A 20,748-nucleotide genomic window follows, 5' to 3' on the forward strand; every position below is an offset into this window, starting at 1 on the left:
AAAGAAATGCAGTTATGCAACTTTGTCTATACCAATTCATATTTACAGCATCTGTTCAATATTTATTTTCTCAGTTCAACAATATGTTCTGCAGAGTTCTGCTACTGCAGCACAATGTTTTTACAAAGGCTTTGAGTTGAATATGGTCATAAATATGTCCTGTGTACTCAAATAAATACTAGTACTTTACAGTATGAAGCAGTGCATCTTCTGCTCAACAGAAACAATTAAGTGCTTTTATTTTGAAGCTCACACATGAAGTTATGCAACCATTAATGTTTGTGACATAAATCCATAAACATTCAAACTCAAGATTATTTTCTATATTTATTCTGCTGTGAACCACAATGTTTAACTTTCTGTGACAAACGTATTTACAACACTTCCAGAACCCCTTTCAAAGTAAAAGCACTCAGGCATTTGACTTCCTGAATCCATGTCATTGTTCTAACGGGTTGTTGTTAAAGGATCCATGGAGCTGGTGTGGATTGTTAGAGTCTCTGAGGAGGACCAGGGTCTTCAGAGACCCACAAGATCCTTTGAGCTCCTCTGATGACTTCATGAAGGATCTAGATTCTCCTCAGAGGATAAACCTTTGTCAGCTGCTGGAGCCGAACAGAACCAGCCTGACCCGTAGGAGCAAAGTGATCCCAGTACCACAGACTATCTGCATCTACTTTACTTCACTGACTGATACTAATGTACTGGGAGTAGGGTTGCAAAGGGGCGGAAAGTTTTCGGTAAATTTCTGGAAACTTTCCGGAAACTTTCCATGGGAAGTTTAGCTCGGGAATTTTGGGAATTTTGAAAAAAAAAAAAATATGCAAATTAAACGCTGAGCAATAAAAACATCATTCAAAACTCTATTTTAAAGATGTATGGAACGTTGAGTTTCAACCCTCCACTGTGCATTCTTCCATCACATGCACAGATAACTCCCAGCATGCTTCACTCTACAGCAGGGCTATTGAGGCCTGCTGTAGAGTGAAGGACTAGTCAGGTAAGTTTCCATGATATTACTGGGAAAATATATTAGCATGCTGATTGAGGATTGTTCATCTGTTCATCTAGCCTATTTCCATTAATTTATCCATCAATTGTAAAATATGTTTACAGACAATTCCAATTTTTTGGCTAACTATTTATATCTCTGGCATTGCATTAGTGTTTTTTTACAAACTTTTTTCTCATCTTATTCTACAGAACAATGCCACGTGCACTCTCTCATGTGTGGAGACATTTCACCTCATCCAATGTAGAAGGAAAGGCTGTGTACATTTGCAAATACTGTGCAAAGACCTATGTTAAGAATGACACAACGATGCAGAAGCATATAGTCAAGTGCCCAAAGTTTCCTCAGGGCTCAAATCAGCCTATGACACAACTAAATGTTTATATTTATGTCTGTATATGACAAGGTCAATACAGTTAGTATAAATTACCCACAACATTTCCAGTTTATTCCCGTTAATTCCCGTTAATTCCTGTATATTCCCGTTTATTCCCGTATATTCCCGTTAATTCCCATGGAAAGTTTCCAACTTTGAATATTCCCGGAATTTTGCAACCCTAACTGGGAGTGTTAGCGGGGGAAAACCACACATACTTTAATACGCTGATCCTTTAAGTAGCTTTATCGTATGACATTAAATATTTATTTGGAGGATAGATAGTTTAAAGATTTTGTTACAGGGTAGGGGTTAGAAATTAAATTAATGAAATGATATTTTTTAGGGTACCAGCCTGAGGATGGAGTAGAGGCAGCTTATATGTCTCAGAGTATGTAGGAGATGTACTATTGTACAAGTACAATACTACAGTTCCCTTTCATGTAATACTGGTTTATGTCATTGGTAAATCCACCAATAAACATGCAAAGCCATAAACAAATATTGCATTTAAAAGTATTTTTGATAAATCAACGACATTCAAGTGAATTAATACAAGCTCATGAAGTTCCTGTGTCCTGCAACCCCCTGCCAGTAGGAGCAGGAAACTCAACATCTAGTGTTAATGTCATAAAGGCTGGAAATGAATTACAGAACTTTATAGACAGTAACACTGATAGAACATCAGTCAGCAGCTTGAACTCTGTATCTCCACTCAGTTCTATGGCTTTGTGCCCAAATGAAGGTCAAACACAAGCTCTTCAACTTTATATTTACTTTAAAACTCACACAAAATCAGAATAAAGTTAAAAAAACGACATATATAGTGTTTTTATATAGTATACTTGTTTCAGATTTATGTTTTATGTGTGTACCTGGCTCTGCAGGTCGATGCTCCTCACACCTCAGCCAGTGAGTCCAGAGCTTTACTGGGATCCACAGTGAAGACTCTCCACTGGTTGGTGACCACTGCTGTAACGTATGATTGTGAAAACAGGTTCTGTTATTAAACACAATGAATAATATTAACGTTGCTGAACACTCACCAGCCTCAGACTTCACGTCTGCTCCTTGTTGTTAGAACGAGTCTGAACACTTTCCCTTTCACTGGAGGCTCCTCCTCCTCTCGGCAGTTACTGGAAATCACATGACTCTGTGTGTGTGTGTGTGTGTTTATGTGTGTGTGTGTGTGTGTGGCCAAACATCGGCTGTCTGGACAGCCGATGTTTGGCCACCAGGGGGCAGGAGAACAACCTGAAAATGAGTATAATAATAATAATAGTAATAATAATAATAACATTAATAATAATAGTAATAACCAGGGATAAAAGCAAGTATATTGCACAGCATCCTGATATCTAATAAACAGACAAAAACCTTTTTTAATTTTTCAAAAGGAAATATTTATTGAAAATGCAAATGTACATTAGTATAATACAAATCCTCTTTAACTTTAAAATATCCAGCGTTTGATATGAACAAACACAGAAAGAGGTTTGGTCCACAGAGAAACATGAATCTATAACGCTGCACCGGGCTCTCTCTGTATTTTCTGTCATTGATTATTGAACCAAATCAAAGTTTGGTTTGTTTCTTTTCCGCTTGGACCATGAAAAAAAAAAAACTTTGCTTTATCGAACTCCAATAAATAAATAAAGTGCTCCACATACTGCTGGATTCAGATCCGTTCATTCACCTGACTCCCTCTGATTATCTAAAAGATTTGTGTAATCAGTACAAATACAATTTATTGTCTTAGCAAGAGGGAAATCTCAAAGTGTTTGATATTACAAAACATGTTTTGTAAGAAATGTAGGAAATTTAGTTATTTACAGAAACCAGGCCCAATGGGAGGAGATGTGGAGAGTGTGCAGGCTGACAGGCAGGTGGCGCTACAGCAGCTTGAACAGTAACTTTGAACCATGGACTGTAAAATAAAGATGGATGACTTCACAACTTCCTCCTGGTGATCAAAAATGAAGCTAAAATATCTCTGATCCCAACTACTAACATGGAGGAGGCAACATTTATGAATTATACTGCAGCCAGCCAGCAGGGGGCGATCAAGATGATTTGGCTTCACTTTTGAGGAGCAGCCATGTCGTCCATCTTTAACTACAGATGATGGTAAAATGATACGTAAACAGCTTCAAGTGCAGTTTGTACATTTCATTTGTGTCAGTTTTTCAGCATGCAGCATCAAAACTTTTCTCGACTAAAATCAAATCTATAAATATTAATGACAAATAAAGTCGTCATGTGTCAACTGCTGCTGCAGATGAAGCTGCAGTTGGACCTCCCTGCCAGCAGAGGCAGCAGAATATCATACTCTGTGTGTGTGTGTGGATGAACTGATCTGGGAAACACTGAGTTTTATTGTAGATCCATGTGATGCACTCATGTTACATTTTCATCACTTTTAATGTCAAACTTCATATTAAGTCCAAGAGGATGAAGACGTGTTTGAAAGAAGCTTTAATGGTCTTAACAGTCATTGGTTAACATCAAGCGTACAAGTTGAGTTTGGCTTCAGGAATCGATAGAAGTGCATAAGAGTGACTTTACAAACAGGAGTGAAACAGTCGTTCAGCCTCAAAGCTTCAACGGCTCTGAAACAAGGAACTGATGAAGAGTCATCGAGATCGGTTCTACTGTTAAACCAGGACTGAGCGGGTACAAACGGGTGAGCGGCGAGCAGGCGTCACATCAGGCTCTCTACTTCCTGTACAAAACACCTTGTGATGTAACTTCCTGTTGTCCACAGGATGAAGGAAGGAGACGAGCTCTGTCAGCGGTGAAGCTCGAGGAAGCCGAGGTCGGACAAGACCTTTCTCTGGGAAAATCCTTCGTGTTCAAATGTCGCCCCCTGTCTGTGAATCGAGTTTTCGTCTTCTGTGCGACGTCCAACCAGGAGATGAAAATATCTCTCCCACGTAGAGATCGGCCGACAAATGATTTCAATCTTTCAGAATCTGTGACATTTGCTTTTATCCTTTTACAACATCTTTATTTCTTCCGTTGTTTTATCATAGCTGTCATCTCTTTGAAGGCGTGGCCAGGGCCGGTCTTTCCTAAAGGCGACATAGGCGGTTGCCTAGGGCGCCCCTCAGAAGGGGGGCGCCAAAACTGCGCCCAGCAAAAAAAAAAAAAAAAAACTTTTTTTTTTTCTGCTGAGCTGAGTTTTTTGCGCCCCCTTTTATATCTCCAACCAATATATACCGGTCGAACGCACGACTGGACAAGAGGCAGTTACGTGGACGCTTCGGCGCACGTACCGCACGCCCGCACGCCCGCCGCCCTTGACGATGAGCGGTGGCAAGCGGCCCCGCGCACCTGCGGGCCCGCAGCGGCCGCGCACCCGCCGCCCTTGACGTTGTCGGTTCTGGGAAGTTTTCACAGGAAGTTTGTCATTAATCGAGAATAAAATCCAGTGATGTCACAGCTCTAGTTTTTATGAAGTGTTTTAAACAGCGATGTAGAAATGTTTAACATCAATAATCATCTGTAAAAACTGATAAACTGATTCTCAGTGAAAAGCCTGAAGGTTCATTCCTGAACTCGTGGAGTTTTAAACTTGTCATGTTGAATCTGTCTGTGTGACTTCAGGTGGCTGGAAGCGATGGAGCGAGCCATTCATCCGATTGCACAGGTAACACAATGTTGTGTTAAAGAACTGCATGTTGTTGTGATGTTTAACTCAGAGTCGTATTCACTCAGTTAGAAAACAAGTAAAGAGGAGGACTGGTCTCTCGTTGTAGAACCACGTGTGGGTGGACGTCACCAGACACAACTCCAGTCTGCCCCCGCTGGCCATGAAGAACCCGGAGTGTCTCGGTTTGCTTCATAAGATGCACAAGAACAAAGACATGTGGGCTCAGCACTACTGCATCCTGAAGGACGGATGTCTCTACCTGTACAGCGGCATCCGAGCGACTCACGCCCACGGTACAGAGACATGTCTCACTCTGTGAGGACTCTCAGAGGAGAGACACTTTGTCCTCACTGATGAATCTGGTGACATTGTCCTCTGTCCTCAGGTGGCATCTACCTGCAGGGCTACACTGTTCGAGAGCAGCCGTACGGATCCAAGAAGTCCACCATCGAGCTGAAACCTCCGTCTGACGAGTTCAAGACCTTTCACCTCTGCTCCGAAAATCCCAACGAGAACAAACGGTGAGGAGGTCATGTGACTTGAGAGGCTGCAGGAAAAGTTTCAGAAAATGTCCAGAGCAGCTGACTCGGGTTTGTTCTCACATACAGAACCTCTAGAACGTGTGAGGAACATGTGAGGAACACGTCAGGAACACGTCAGATTAATGTGTGATTTTCTTTCCAGATGGATCCTTGCGATCAAAGCTTCGGTGAAGAAGTGGCTGCTGTTACATCAGGCTCTTCAGGATTCCAGGAACCACCCACCAGAGGAAACCAGAATGTGAGAACCAGGACCAGAAGATCCTGGTCTGGACTCAGAGGTTCCACCTGCTGCTCCTGGATCAGGTTCTGCTGCTGCAGAGATTCAGACGTCACGTAGTCCTCGGTGAACGTGAGAGAAGATGATGTTTTATATTTTACTCTTTAGTTTTCCTCCGTTGGTTTCTGGTCAACTTTCATTTGGAAAGTTTCTCTTTTTCAGACTTTATCTTATAACCTTATGTACATTTTCATTTCCTTTTGACTTACATGTATATTTGCCATCGTGTCTTCTTCTTTTCCATGTTCCCTTTCTGAAATGATCCGTCTCTGTTTCTTTATTCCTCTCGTTCTATCACTTTATTTAACCAGTCACAGTTTGTTTTATACTGATTCTGTATTCATGTGTTTTCCTGCTGAACTGTAAACTCACGTGAGAACACGAGCTTTTGATACTGATATTATCTGCTGTCGAACAAATACATAAATCAAAGTGTGTTCGTCAAATAAACTCTACAATCAAATCCTCAGTCTTAAATATATTCATCCGTCTTCCTCCACATATCAGAGGTCGGCAGGTTCATCAGCATCTTCCACTTCCTGGTTCCTCCCGAGGCCTGATGGGAGTTCTGGGTCCATCTTGCTCTGTTGAGGTCATTTGCAGTCAGTGTGTTCAGTGAAGGGACCAATCAGGAGTCAGTCTCAGCTGTCAATCATCACCTCTGTTTTCACATCATCACATCACTCATTTAAACCAAGAGTTCAGAACCACCTGAAATGACAGAATCATCTTAGACAAACATTTTAACTAGGGAGGCACCGATATGGAAATTCTTGGCCGATACCGATATTTAGGGCCCGAGCACTGACAGGTGAGGCCCTATGGAAATTGTAAGGATTATTATTATTATTATTATTATTATTATTATTATTATTATTCAGACAAATGAATTGGCTTTTTGAGGGCTTTACCATGCTCAAATTGTTACCAAAAGGAAAGTTAGAAAGTGGTGAAAATTTACGTATTCTGGAGGAATTTTCAATGGGCGTCGCAAAATGGCTCAACGATGCCCCCCCCCCGAGACCCCTGGTACGTGTTCACATTGACCGATCTTCACAAAAATCGATACACAGGTGTATCATGACCAGACAAACAAAAAAGTTTTTGGTGCAATTGGAAAAACACAACAGGAAGCCTGCTATTTTGCATTAAGTGGCCATTTTGGCCATATTCCACATTTTTATTTTGATGTACTTGTACCAGGGCTTTCATTTCATGTACATTTTGTGAATAAATGTCGATGAGTGTGATCTTATTGTCCGATGTTGTATAAACGCTGTACATGAAAGAAAGTCCACTTGTTTAAAACATTCTATCTCTTTGTACATGAGCAGGAACAGGCAGATCAGTTATGAACATATGTGTGAAGAATCCAGAGAGAATGAAAATCATCTAAATGTGAGTTCACATGTTTTTCATGAAGTCATTGAACTGCTCTTCACACAATCTGCTGCTGCTTCAGCCTCTGGATCCTCAGGACACAGCTCAGCCTCCGTCCACACACACTGTCCTCTTCACACTCAGGTACACTAAGACAACTCCCACCTGTTGAGAGAAGAAGACATCAGTGTCACAGAGACTCACTTCATCAGCTGTGAGTCAGTGATGCAGCTCATCCAGTAGAAAGAGCAGCAGGGACTTCAGTCCTGTTCAGAGGTGGAGCAGCTTCCTCTCTGCTTCATGTTCACGTGTTGGAATGAACACGCTAAGAGCTCAGTGTGTGTCCTCTGCATGTCAAAGTGCAGAGTGGACACCTGAGAGGTGGATTTACTGCTGTTACAGGTGAAGACATGTTTCACTGTGTGAGCACGTGCACATAAAAGGGGCGGGGTTTACTGCGTATGACCAATCACAGACATGGACAGTTTGACTGACAGCAGAGCCTCATATTTCACAACCAGGATCAAACTGTTCGCTAATAAAAATCAGAGGAGAACAAACACATGATCCAGAATAAAAGAAACTCAGTGACAGCTGCTAAATGCAGGAAGAACAGTTGGTAAAGCATCTGTGATTGTGACAATGTGTAAGTTACAGCGCCCCCTGGTAGCATTTGTTAAAAATATATTACGTGACCTCGTAATAAATCTGTTGTTTACTAACAAGACGAGTGGAAGAGAAGAAGATTCTTGATGAGAAACGTTTGAATCCCAGGATGTGACACAGATTTACAAAGTGCTTTGACAGTAAAGCAAGAAAAGTAAATAAAAACTTGAACCCATAAAAGTAGTAAAATGACAATAGAGATAAATGAACAAGTAAATAAAAGGTGAAAATGGTAAAAACAGTAAAAACACATCATCACATACAAGCAAGTCTATAAAAATAGGTTTTAAGAAGTGATTTAAAAGAAGTCACCAACTCTCCGTTCCAAAGCCGAGGGACCCTGATGGTTAAAGCACAGAACAGCAGGATCCACCTGAGGATCTGAGGCTGCGTGCAGGAACTTACAGGCTCAATAATTCTGTGTTGTTCTTTGGGGCCAGATGCTTTGAAAGTGATCAGTAAACTCTTAAAATCAATTCTAAAACGGACAGGGAGCCAATGGAGAGAAGTGAGGATCAGGGAGATGTGATGTTGCTGTTTAATACCAGTGAGAAGCTGCTACGTTCTGAACTGGTTGGAAACTAATTGTTGTTTTCTTTACCCTAAAATGAGACATTTATATTTAACTACTTTATATTTACATACTTTATATTTACATCAGGAGTGGGTCCTGTAGATATCACTAAACTGAACCTTTAACAAAAAAACATGATGTCTTACCTCAGAGTCTCCAGTCGACAGGTTGAACTCTGCTGTAGATCAAGCAGCTCCTTCACTGCTGAGCCCTGCAGGTTGTTTCCTCTCAGATCAAGTTCTCTCAGATGAGAGGGGTTTGACCTCAGAGCTGAAGCCAGAGAAGAACAGCTGATCTCTGACAGACTGCATCTCCACAACCTGGATAAAGAATAAAACTTAACTGTAAATTAAACTGAGTTCATGTGTGAAAATAACAGACACATATTCATGTCAGCACAGACTCATAACATGGAAGATAAATATGAAATCAGATGTTGGACTAAAAACGAGTCCTGATTCAGTACAAATAGATTATTTGGACCCGGTCTCTGTCCTGCAGATCAGTTTAGGAAATCCAGAACTAAACTCAGTGTTTTAACAATTAGCTGAATATTTAAAATGTCACAGATTAATTAATGAATGGATTCAAGTTATGTATGAAGAGGAATTATTTTAATTAATTATAATTAAATGAGATATGTTGTGTATAAATGCTATTTTATAAATATGAGATCTACAAAAGTCAGTCAGTGAACTGACCCCAGAGTCTCCAGTCGACAGGTTGGACTCTGTAGAAAACCACACAGCTCCTTCACTCCTGAGTCCTGCAGGTTGTTGTCACTCAGATCCAGTTCTCTCAGATGAGAGGGGTTTGACCTCAGAGCTGAAGCCAGAGAAGAACAGCTGATCTCTGACAGACTGCAGGCAATCAATCTGGATAAAGAATAAAACTTAACTGTAAATTAAACTGAGTTCATGTGTGAAAATAACAGACACATATTCATGTCAGCACAGACTCATAACATGGAAGATAAATATGAAATCAGACATATTGGACTGAAAACGAGTCCTGATTCAGTACAAATAGATTATTTGGACCCGGTCTCTGTCCTGCAGATTAGTTTAGGAAATCCAGAACTGAACACAGTTCTTTAACAAGTAGCTGAATATTTAAAATGTCACAGATTAATTAATTAATTAATTCAAGTTATGTATGAAGAGGACTTATGTTAATTAATTATAATTAAATGAGATACATTGTGTATAAATGCTGTTTTATAGATATGAGATCTACAAAAGTCAGTCAGTGAACTGACCCCAGAGTCTCCAGTCGACAGGTTGGACTCTGGAGAAAACCACACAGCTCCTTCACTCCTGAGTCCTGCAGGTCTTTGTTTAGACTCAGATCCAGTTCTCTCAGATGAGAGGGGTTTGACCTCAGAGCTGAAGCCAGAGAAGAACAGCTGATCTCTGACAGACTGCAGACCTTCAACCTGGATAAAGAATAAAGCTTAACTGTAAATTAAACTGAGTTCATGTGTGAAAATAACAGACACATATTCATGTCAGCACAGACTCATAACATGGAAGATAAATATGAAATCAGACATGTTGGACTAAAAACGAGTCCTGATTCAGTACAAATAGATTATTTGGACCCGGTCTCTGTTCTGCAGATCAGTTTAGGAAATCCAGAACTAAACTCAGTGTTTTAACAAGTAGCTGAATATTTAAAATGTCACAGATTCATTAATGAATGGATTCACGTTATGTATGAAAATGAATTATGTTAAATTATGATTAAATTAGATAAATTGTGTATAAATGCTGTTTTATATTCATGAGATCTACAAAAGTCAGTCAGTGAACTGACCTCAGAGTCTCCAGTCGACAGGTTGGACTCTGTACAAAACCACACAGCTCCTTCACTTCTGAGTCCTGCAGGTCTTTGTTTAGACTCAGATCCAGTTCTCTCAGATGAGAGGGGTTTGACCTCAGAGCTGAAGCCAGAGAAGAACAGCTGATCTCTGACAGGCTGCAGACCTTCAACCTGGATAAAGAATACAACTTAACTGTAAATTAAACTGACTTCATGTGTGAAAATAACAGACACATATTCATGTCAGCACAGACTCATAACATGGAAGATAAATATGAAATCAGACATGTTGGACTCAAAACGAGTCCTGATTCAGTACAAATAGATTATTTGGACCCGGTCTCTGTCCTGCAGATCAGTTTAGGAAATCCAGAACTAAACTCAGTGTTTTAACAAGTAGCTGAATATTTAAAATGTCACAGATTAATTAATGAATGGATTCACGCTATGTTTGAAGAGGAATTATTTTAATTAATTATAATGAAATGAGATACGTTGTGTATAAATGCTATTTTATAGATATGAGATCTACAAAAGTCAGTCAGTGAACTGACGTCAGAGTCTCCAGTCGACAGGTTGGACTCTGTAGAAAACCACACAGCTCCTTCACTCCTGAGTCCTTCAGGTCGTTGTTACTCAGATCCAGTTCTCTCAGATGAGAGGGGTTTGACCTCAGAGCTGAAGCCAGAGAAGAACAGCTGATCTCTGACAGAAAGCAGCTATCCAACCTGGATAAAGAAATATGAATATTAGACTGTGTCCTCCTGTTGTTGTGGATCGTCATCATGTCAACACAGACTCTCAACATGCTGCTGACCTCAGTCCAGTCTGTGACATGAAGATAAATATCAGATCAGACATGTTGGACCATTGTTTCATTCATCAGCTTCTTCTCTGTGTGTTGGTCACTGAGCAGGTTTGTGTAATTAAACACTGTTTAAAGTAGGGACGGCTCCTGATGTCACTTCCTGTTTGTTTCTATACTTATCAACTGTCCAACGTGTTTCAATAAGAATGTGTCTTATTTTGAAACCCGGAGGAGGACGAGTGCTCGGCCTCAGTCCTCATGTTATTTACTGACACTTTCTCAGTGATCAGGAGCAGGTGAGTGCAGGTGAATGGAGTTGATGAGGTGGACGTGACTGACAGGCTGGGTGAGGGACAGATGACTGAGGGACAGTGAGCAGAGCAGAACTGAGACAAGTTAAATAAATAATGACCCAATAAGAAAGAAAGTCTGAAAAGTGAAGAAGGATTTAAGGACCTCAGAGTCTCCAGTCGACAGTTTGGACTCTCCAGTCCAGAACACAGCAGCTTCACTGCTGAATCCAGCAGGTAGTTGTTTCCAGTCAGCTCCAGTTCTCTCAGATGTGAGGGGTCTGACTTCAGAGCTGAGGCCACGACTTCACAGTGAGTCTCTGAGAGTCCACAACCAACGAGTCTGTAATTAAAGAAAATATCAAATCTGTGAGAATTAAATCAGAAAACACAACATTCATACAAAACGTGTTCATGTGACCCTCACCCTGGTAAATCCCCTTGTGCCTCGTGAACATGTTAGAAACTCCTCAAGAGAATCCTTTTAGATTTAGGCTTCTTATCCTTTGCTCAGAGCCAGTTCACACTTAAAAAGAATGAGTTCCAAGTTCTTTTCATACAGATGAAAATGAACTGGTTCACATTCATAGTTCATTTTTTATTGGGATGATTCAGGAGACAAACGTCCTGTCATGTGTTTGGTTCTGATCGATGGAGTCGGATCATGTCTGCTTGTCGCTCATTTTAACACTGAGTCCTGACTGAGCGTCTCGTGTTGGACTGAGCACAACATGTTGACGAGTCATTTTCATGATGTTTAAATTCAGCTTCATAAACTGTGGAATCAAACCAACACTCAGTGACTTCATGTGCTGATCAGGTCCTGATAACTAGTGATGAGTGTGAGTTAGTTCCAGTGAGAGCCGAGTGGAGGAGGACACAGAAACTCCAGCTCAGTTCGAACCAGCTGCAGCTTCTGCTCTGATTCTGAAGCAGCTGAGACCAGAGAAACTCTGTGTTTCACTTCTACAAAGTCACTGAGCGGCTGCTTCACGTGAACCAGCTCTGATCTCACTGCGTGTGTCGCTTTAACCGGGGGGGGGGCTGGGGGGGGGGCGGCTCATTCTGCACATTCGTTAAAATACACACACACACACACACACTCTAGCCAGTAGCCACTTGTCCTGGAGGCAATCTCAGCTGACACTGAATCTCAGTCTCCAATCAAACTAACTCCGATCTACATGTCTTATGGTTTGTGGAGGAAGTTGAAGAACCCAGAGAAAACCCTGCAGACACCAGGAGAACCTCCTCCTCACAGAGAGGCTGCACTACCAGTGTTGACCACTGCAACACCATGCTGCCCAAAACAATGAGGATCATTTAACACTGAGTGTGTTTGAAGAACGACTGAACATGTTATTGATCATGTCTGGACTCACCGAGCCTTCCTGCAGTTCCTCACAGCTGGGATCAGTCTCCATCGACCCTGGTCTGATGTGTTGAACTTCCTCAGGTCCAACTCATCCAGAACCTCCTCTGACATCTGCAGTATGTAGGCCAGAGCTGAGCAGTGGATCTCAGAGAGTTTCTCCTTTGATCTGTTCTCTGACGTCAGGAACTGTGTCATCTGCTGATGAACTGAGTGGTCGTTTATCTCAGTCAGACAATGGAAGATGTTGATGCTTCTGTCCGGAGAAATGTTATAACTGTCCATTTCCTTCAGGTTGTTGATGACTCTCTGGATGATCTCTGGATTGTTCCCTGTCCAACCCAGCAGGCCTCCTAAGACTCTCTGGTTGGACTCCAGACTGAGGCCGTGAAGGAAGCGAACAAACAGGTCCAGATGACCATTTGTACTGGTGAGGGATTTCTCCATGGTTTTCTGCAGGAGGTCATCCAGGGACAAGGTACTGTCTGTGTTCCCATATTTTCCCAAGAAGTTCTTGAGTTCTTCTGTGTAACAGTGGAACATGTAGACTGCAGCTAAGAACTCCTGAACGCTCAGATGAACAAAGCAGTAGACTGATTTCTGGAAGATCACACACTCTCTTCTGAAGATCTCAGTACAAACTCCTGAGTACACCGAGGCCTCTGTGACATTAAGACCACACCGCTCCAGGTCTTCTTGGTAGAACATGATGTTTCCTTCCTCCAGATGTTTAAGTGCCAGCCTCCCCAGCTTCAGGAGAACGTCCCTGTCAGCCCTCTTCTTACCGTACTTGTTGTTCTTCCTCTTTGTCTGAACCAGCAGGAAGTGTGAGTACAGGTCAGTCAGGGTCTTGGGCAGCTCTCCTCTCTGGTCTGTGGTCAACATGTGCTCCAGAACTGTAGCACTGATCCAGCAGAAGACTGGGATTTGACACATGATGTTGAGGCTCCTGGACGTCCTGATGTGTGAGATGATTCTGCTGCACAGCTCTTCATCACTGAATCTCCTCCTGAAGTACTCCTCCTTCTGGGCGTCAGTGAAGCCTCGTACTTCTGTGACCCTGTCCACACATGCAGGAGGGATCTGATTGGCCGCCGCAGGTCTGGAGGTTATCCAGACGAGAGCCGAGGGAAGCAGATTCCCCCGGATGAGGTTTGTCAGCAGCACGTTGACCGATGACCTCTGTGTGACCTCAGACACAAGCTCCCTGTGGTTGAAGTCCAGAGAAGGTCTGCTTTCATCTAGGCCGTCAAAGATGAACAAAGGTTTACAGACAGCGAGCGTCTCTGCCGTGAGCTTCTGTAACGCTGGATGGAAAACACGGAGCAGCGTGAGGAGACTGTGCTGCTGGTCCTTCACCAGGTTCAGCTCCCTGAACGAGAGCAGAGTCAGCAGACCCACATCCTGGTTCTCTAAACCCTCTGCCCAGTCCAGAGTGAACTTCTGCACCGAGAAGGTTTTTCCAACGCCAGCGACGCCGTTGGTCAGGACGACTCTGATGCTGCTCTGCTGGTCAGTGGAGGCTTTAAAGATGTCGTGGCACCTGATGGTGTCATGGAGGATCTTCTTCTTGGAAGCCGTCTCAAGCTGCCTCACCTCATGTTGAGTATTAACCTCTTCACTCTGTCCCTCTGTGATGTAGAGCTCAGTGTAGATCCTGTTGAGGAGGGTTCTACTTCCTGTTTCATCACTTCCTTCAGTCACATGTTCACATCTCCTCCTCAGGCTGAGCTGATGTTCATCTGAAACCTCCTGCAGACCACGATCTGCTGAAAGACAAAAAAAACAATGTCAGAGACAGAGAATCTGAGAATCTGCTGATTGTTTTCATCAGATACAGAAAAACTAGAGAAAATAAAAGCTTTTTAACTTTGTGCTTTTCGAACGATGTTAAATGTTGATGCTGTATGAAGGAACAAAATAAAACCACATGTGCTGTTGTCAGAAGTGAAGACATCAGCAGACACATGTACAGTGCTGCTCTGACCGGCTGTCTGACCTCCAGCTCCTGTTCTGGATCTTTGTCCACACTGGGGACAGGAGGAGTCTCCTGAAGAACCAGACTGGTCCCAGTATGAGGTGATGCACTGTCTGCAGAACCAGTGTCCACAGCTGGTGGAGACTGGATCCTTCAGGACGTCCTGACACGAAGCACAGCAGGACGACTGCTCCTCCTCAGAAACATGACTCCTCTTCCTCTCCCTGTGAAGACATGTCCTGATCACTCACATGTCACAGTCACAGGTTGTCATTACTTCTGTCAAGGAGGTTTTGTTTTCACCCAGTATGTTTGTGTGTTGGTTGGTTCGTTAGTGGGATTATAAAAAACAACAGATTACCAGTGAACTTGTTGGAAGGTTGTGGTCTGTGAACCAGATGGGGGGGGGGTCCTCTTTCACAGACATGTTCAGAGGACTGATGTTTACCAGTGTGTGGAATTTGATGCAGATCCAAATCAAAATGAGTCTCTAGTGGATTTCAAATTGGTTTCATAAGGAGCGTGTTGGTTCTTGGTGGAGGTCTGAGCTCTTTGAGTGATTCTGAGAGATTAGTCACCAACTTCAATGAAGCTGTGTCCTAATGCAGGGGCCACACTAGAGGAAACTAGATCCTCTTCAGAGCAGGTCCCAGTAGAAACAGTCTCTTACTCTGTGTGTGAGGGTCCAGGTTCATTACTGAAGAAAGGAGGAGGTTCTTTGGACCAGTCACTATTCAGAGACAGACAGCTGGACCCTGGAGACTCTGCTCTCAGTCTCTGGTCCTGACCTCTGCAAACACAAACATGTTTTTATTCAGAACACATCATTCACTGGTTCATTCTCTGAGGATTCAGTTTGGAGCTTCACATGTTTGTAGCAGGTCTCTTACTCTGTGTGTGAGGGTCCAGGTTCATTACTGAAGGTTAGAGGAAGTCCTTTTGACATGTCACTCTTCAGAGACACACAGCTGAACCCTGGAGACTCGGCTCTGTCCTCTTCCTCCTCTTCCTCCTCATAACCACTCATCTTCAGTCTGGGAGGAAAAACACTGTGAGTTCACAGGTACCAGGACAAACACACACAGACACAAACGTGACATTTTGATTCCAAACGTAAGCAGAGATCTACCACCCTGATATCTTCCAAAGAAATGCAGTTATGCAACTTTGTCTATACCAATTCATATTTACAGCATCTGTTCAATATTTATTTTCTCAGTTCAACAATATGTTCTGCAGAGTTCTGCTACTGCAGCACAATGTTTTTGGCTTTGAGTTGAATATGGTCATAAATATGTCCTGTGTACTCAAATAAATACTCGTACTATACAGGATGAAGCCGTGCATCTTCTGCTCAACAGAAACAATTAAGTGCTTTTATTTTGAAGCTCACACATGAAGTTATGCAACCATTAATGTTTGTGACATAAATCCATAAACATTCAAACTCAAGATCATTTTCTATATGTATTCTGCTGTGAACCACAATGTTTAACTCTCTGTCACAAACGTATTTACAACACTTCCAGAACCCCTTTCAAAATAAAAGCACTCAGGCATTTGACTTCCTGAATCCATGTCATTGTTCCAACGGGTTGTTCTTAAAGGATCCGTGGAGCTGGTGTGGATTGTTAGAGTCTCTGAGGAGGACCAGGGTCTTCAGAGACCCACAAGATCCTTTGAGCTCCTCTGATGACTTCATGAAGGATCTAGATTCTCCTCAGAGGATGAACCTTTGTCAGCTGCTGGAGCCGAACAGAACCAGCCTGACCCGTAGGAGCAAAGTGCTCCCAGTACCACAGACTATCTGCATCTACTTTACTTCACTGACTGATACTAATGTACTGGGAGTAGGGTTGCAAAGGGGCGGAAAGTTTCCGGTAAATTTCTGGAAACTTTCCGGAAACTTTCCATGGGAAGTTTAGCTCGGGAATTTTGAAAAAAAAAAAAACTATGCAAATTAAACGCTGAGCAATAAAAACATCATTCAAAACTCTATTTTAAAGATGTATGGAACGTTGAGTTTCAACCCTCCACTGTGCATTCTTCCATCACATGCACAGATAACTCCCAGCATGCTTCACTCTACAGCAGGGCTATTGAGGCCTGCTGTAGAGTGAAGGACTAGTCAGGTAAGTTTCCATGATATTACTGGGAAAATATATTAGCATGCTGATTGAGGATTGTTCATCTGTTCATCTAGCCTATTTCCATTCATTTATCCATCAATTGTAAAATATGTTTACAGACGATTCCAATTGTTTGGCTAACTATTTATATCTCTGGCATTGCATTAGTGTTTTTTTACAAACTTTTTTCTCATCTTATTCTACAGAACAATGCCACGTGCACTCTCTCATGTGTGGAGACATTTCACCTCATCCAATGTAGAAGGAAAGGCTGTGTACATTTGCAAATACTGTGCAAAGACCTATGTTAAGAATGACACAACGATGCAGAAGCATATAGTCAAGTGCCCAAAGTTTCCTCAGGGCTCAAATCAGCCTATGACACAACTAAATGTTTATATTTATGTCTGTATATGACAAGGTCAATACAGTTAGTATAAATTACCCACAACATTTCCAGTTTATTCCCGTTAATTCCCGTTAATTCCTGTATATTCCCGTTTATTCCCGTATATTCCCGTTAATTCCCATGGAAAGTTTCCAACTTTGAATATTCCCGGAATTTTGCAACCCTAACTGGGAGTGTTAGCGGGGGAAAACCACACATACTTTAATACGCTGATCCTTTAAGTAGCTTTATCATATGACATTAAATATTTATTTGGAGGATAGATAGTTTAAAGATTTTGTTACAGGGTAGGGGTTAGAAATTAAATTAATGAAATGATATTTTTTAGGGTACCAGCCTGAGGATGGAGTAGAGGAAGCTTATATGTCTCAGAGTATGTAGGAGATGTACTATTGTACAAGTACAATACTACAGTTCCCTTTCATGTAATACTGGTTTATGTCATTTGTAGATCCACCAATAAACATGCAAAGCCATAAACAAATATTGCTCTAAAAAGTATTTTTGATAAATCAACGACATTAAAGTGAATTAATACAAGCTCATGAAGTTCCTGTGTCCTGCAACCCCCTGCCAGTAGGAGCAGGAAACTCAACATCTAGTGTTAATGTCATAAAGGCTGGAAATGAATTACAGAACTTTATAGACAGTAACACTGAGAGCACATCAGTCAGCAGCTTGAACTCTGTATCTCCACTCAGTTCTATGGCTTTGTGCCCAAATGAAGGTCAAACACAAGCTCTTCAACTTTATATTTACTTCAACTCAAACAAAATCAGAGTAAAGTTAAAAACACTACAAATATAGTGTTGTTATATAGTATTCTTGTTTTAGATTTATGTTTTATGTGTGTACCTGGCTCTGCAGGTCGATGCTCCTCACACCTCAGCCAGTGAATCCAGAGCTTTACTGGGATCCACAGTGAAGACTCTCCACTGGTTGGTGACCACTGCTGTAACGTATGATTGTGAAAACACGTTGTGTTATTAAACACTTGATGAACAGATGAAGATAAAAAGTGAAACTGTGAGTTAACTCTGTTAATTAGTCCTTTGAAGGCTCTTTGATCCAGACCTGCTGTTCACATCTGTCTCTGGGATCCGATCACATGACGCCTGTCACCAGGTGTGAACCGACAAACTTAGAGTCATGTGATCAGCAGACGGATGTTAACAGCAGGTGTGAGAGTGAGACAGGAAAACTTTCAGAAAGTTGTGTTCACACTCACCTGCTCACTTTCCTTCCTTCTGCTCGTCCAGGTGAAAATGGAGTCTGACGGCTCCCTGTTCTCAGGCTCCTCCTCCTCCCTGTTCTCAGGCTCCTCCTCCTCCCTGTGGAACCAGCTCACGCTAGAAACCAGTTCAAAGTCCAGTTCATACCCATGAAGATGAACTGGTTCATAGTTCATGTTTTATTGTGATGTTATGATGTAGATAACAAACTTAGGATCATGTATTTAGTTAATAATGGACGGTGTGGCATCATGAATCCAGATCTTCACTGCGAAGAGGCATTTTATTTTTCATTTATCTTTAAATGTTTTTATTGTGAAATAGATGCAGGGCTTCATAGTTTGTAGTACTGGTATTTATTTGAGTACACAGGACTTCTTATATACAAGGAAATACAGTGATCGCCTCAGTGACCTCAGAAAGGACAAGAGTCTCTCTCTCTCTCTCTCTCTCTCTCTCTCTCTCTCTCTCTCTCTCTCTCTCTCTCTCTCTCTCTCTCTCTCTCTCTCTCTCTCTCTCTCTCTCTCTCTCTCTCTCTCTCTCTCTCTCTCTCTCTCTCTCTCTCTCTCTCTCTCTCTCTCTCTCTCTCTCTCTCTCTCTCTCTCTCTCTCTCTCTCTCTCTCTCTCTCTCTCTCTCTCTCTCTCTCTCTCTGTCTCTCCAGACAGTTGACCTCAGGAAGCCTCCATTAATTTGGGATATTACAGTCAATCACTTGATTTATTCAGCCATTAGTACATTAGAGTACATTATTAAATTAATCATATGAATATATGTTTTATGGTACCAGTCAATAAGGGTGTGGAGGTGTACTTTTGTACAAGTACAATAATAAAGTTCCTTTTCATGTAATATCGGTTTATGTAATTTTTAAATCCACCAATAAACCTGCATAGCCACAAACAAACGTTTAATAAAAAAGTATTTTTGCAGCTTGAGCATTTCCTAATCTACACTCAAAACAATAAACTACATTAAAGTTAATTAATACAAGCTTGTAAAAGTTCATGTGTCCTTCAACCCCCGGCCACTAAGAGAAGGAAACTCAACATCTAGTATCATGTTCGCGTAATAAAGGCTGGAAATGAATTACAGAACTTTATAGACAGCGTGTGTGTGAGTGTGTGTGTGTGTGTGTGTGTGTGTGTGTACCTGGCTCTGCAGGTCGATGCTCCTCACACCTCAGCCAGTGAGTCCAGAGCTTTACTGGGATCCACAGTGAAGACTCTCCACTGGTTGGTGACCACTGCTGTAACGTGTGATTGTGAAAACACGTTGTGTTATTAAACACTTGATGAACAGATGAAGATAAAAAGTGAAACTGTGAGTTAACTCTGTTAATTAGTCCTTTGAAGGCTCTTTGATCCAGACCTGCTGTTCACATCTGTCTCTGGGATCCGATCACATGACGTCTGTCACCAGGTGTGAACTGACAAACTTAGAGTCATGTGATCAGCAGACGGATGTTAACAGCAGGTGTGAGAGTGAGACAGTAAAACTTTCAGAAAGTTGTGTTCACACTCACCTGCTCACTTTCCTTCCTTCTGCTCGTCCAGGTGAAAATGGAGTCTGACCGCTCCCTGTTCTCAGGCTCCTCCTCCTCCCTGTTCTCAGGCTCCTCCTCCTCCCTGTTCTCAGGCTCCTCCTCCTCCCTGTGGAACCAGTTCACTCTTGAAACCAGTTCAAAGTCCAGTTCATACATATGAAGATTAACTGGTTCATTGTTTATTGGGATGGTATTTAGTTAATAATTGATGGAGTGGGATCATTGATCCAGATCTTCACTTTAACACTGAGTCCTGACTGTGAGCGTCTCCTGTTACTGAGACGTTAAATGTTGACTGGTCATTTTTCATGCTGTTTAAATGCAGCCTCATAAACTGTGGAATCAAACCAACACTCAGTGACTTCATGTGCTGATCAGGTCCTGAGAACTAGTGATGAGTGTGAGTTAGTTCCAGTGAGAGCCGAGTGGAGGAGGACACAGAAACTCCAGCTCGGTTCAAACCAGCTGATCACTGAGCAGCTGTGGACCGAGAGAAACTGAGCGACTGCTTCAAGGGAACGAATCTGCTGGGAGGGGGAGGGGCCTCACACACACACACACACACACACACACTCACACACTTGGGTTAGGCCTGCTGTCTGGACAGCCGATGTTTGGCCACCAGGGGGCAGGAGAACAACCTGAAAATGAGAATAATAATAATAATAGTAATTATAATAATAATA

General features: G+C 42.1%; 1 protein-coding gene and 2 long non-coding RNA genes across 5 annotated transcripts in view; all 3 read right to left on the reverse strand.

Moving 5' to 3' along the window:
* LOC133014522 (uncharacterized) overlaps positions 1-2,501 on the reverse strand; it is a 2,938-nt gene extending 437 nt beyond the window's left edge. Inside the window, exons 1-2 of one of the 3 annotated variants that reach the window (XR_009681463.1) lie at positions 2,435-2,501; positions 2,264-2,357 (exon numbers count right to left, since the gene is read on the reverse strand). This is a non-coding gene — a long non-coding RNA (uncharacterized LOC133014522). Of the gene's footprint in view, positions 1-2,263 lie in introns of all 3 variants that reach the window. The other 2 variants (XR_009681462.1, XR_009681461.1) reach the window with 2 other exon arrangements.
* The window catches only part of LOC133014395 (ribonuclease inhibitor-like), a 21,377-nt gene extending 7,076 nt beyond the window's left edge, over positions 1-14,301 (reverse strand). The window contains exons 1-6 of the mRNA XM_061081631.1: positions 12,781-14,301; positions 11,565-11,741; positions 10,855-11,028; positions 10,295-10,471; positions 9,738-9,914; positions 9,181-9,354 (exon numbers count right to left, since the gene is read on the reverse strand). Coding sequence (XP_060937614.1) covers positions 9,181-9,354; positions 9,738-9,914; positions 10,295-10,471; positions 10,855-11,028; positions 11,565-11,741; positions 12,781-13,706 — 1,805 coding nt within the window. The 5' untranslated portion in view covers positions 13,707-14,301. The remainder of the gene's footprint in view (positions 1-9,180; positions 9,355-9,737; positions 9,915-10,294; positions 10,472-10,854; positions 11,029-11,564; positions 11,742-12,780) is intronic.
* A 1,381-nt stretch (positions 14,302-15,682) lies between these two features.
* Positions 15,683-18,563, reverse strand: LOC133022863 (uncharacterized). The gene is made up of 3 exons (XR_009683033.1): positions 18,515-18,563; positions 18,142-18,238; positions 15,683-15,782 (listed from the first exon to the last, which is right to left on the reverse strand). It is a non-coding gene; the product is annotated as an uncharacterized LOC133022863 (long non-coding RNA).
* Between the last annotated feature and the right edge of the window lie 2,185 nt (positions 18,564-20,748).

This window comes from Limanda limanda, chromosome 1, assembly GCF_963576545.1.
Source record: "Limanda limanda chromosome 1, fLimLim1.1, whole genome shotgun sequence".
NCBI classification, from domain to species: domain Eukaryota; kingdom Metazoa; phylum Chordata; class Actinopteri; order Pleuronectiformes; family Pleuronectidae; genus Limanda; species Limanda limanda.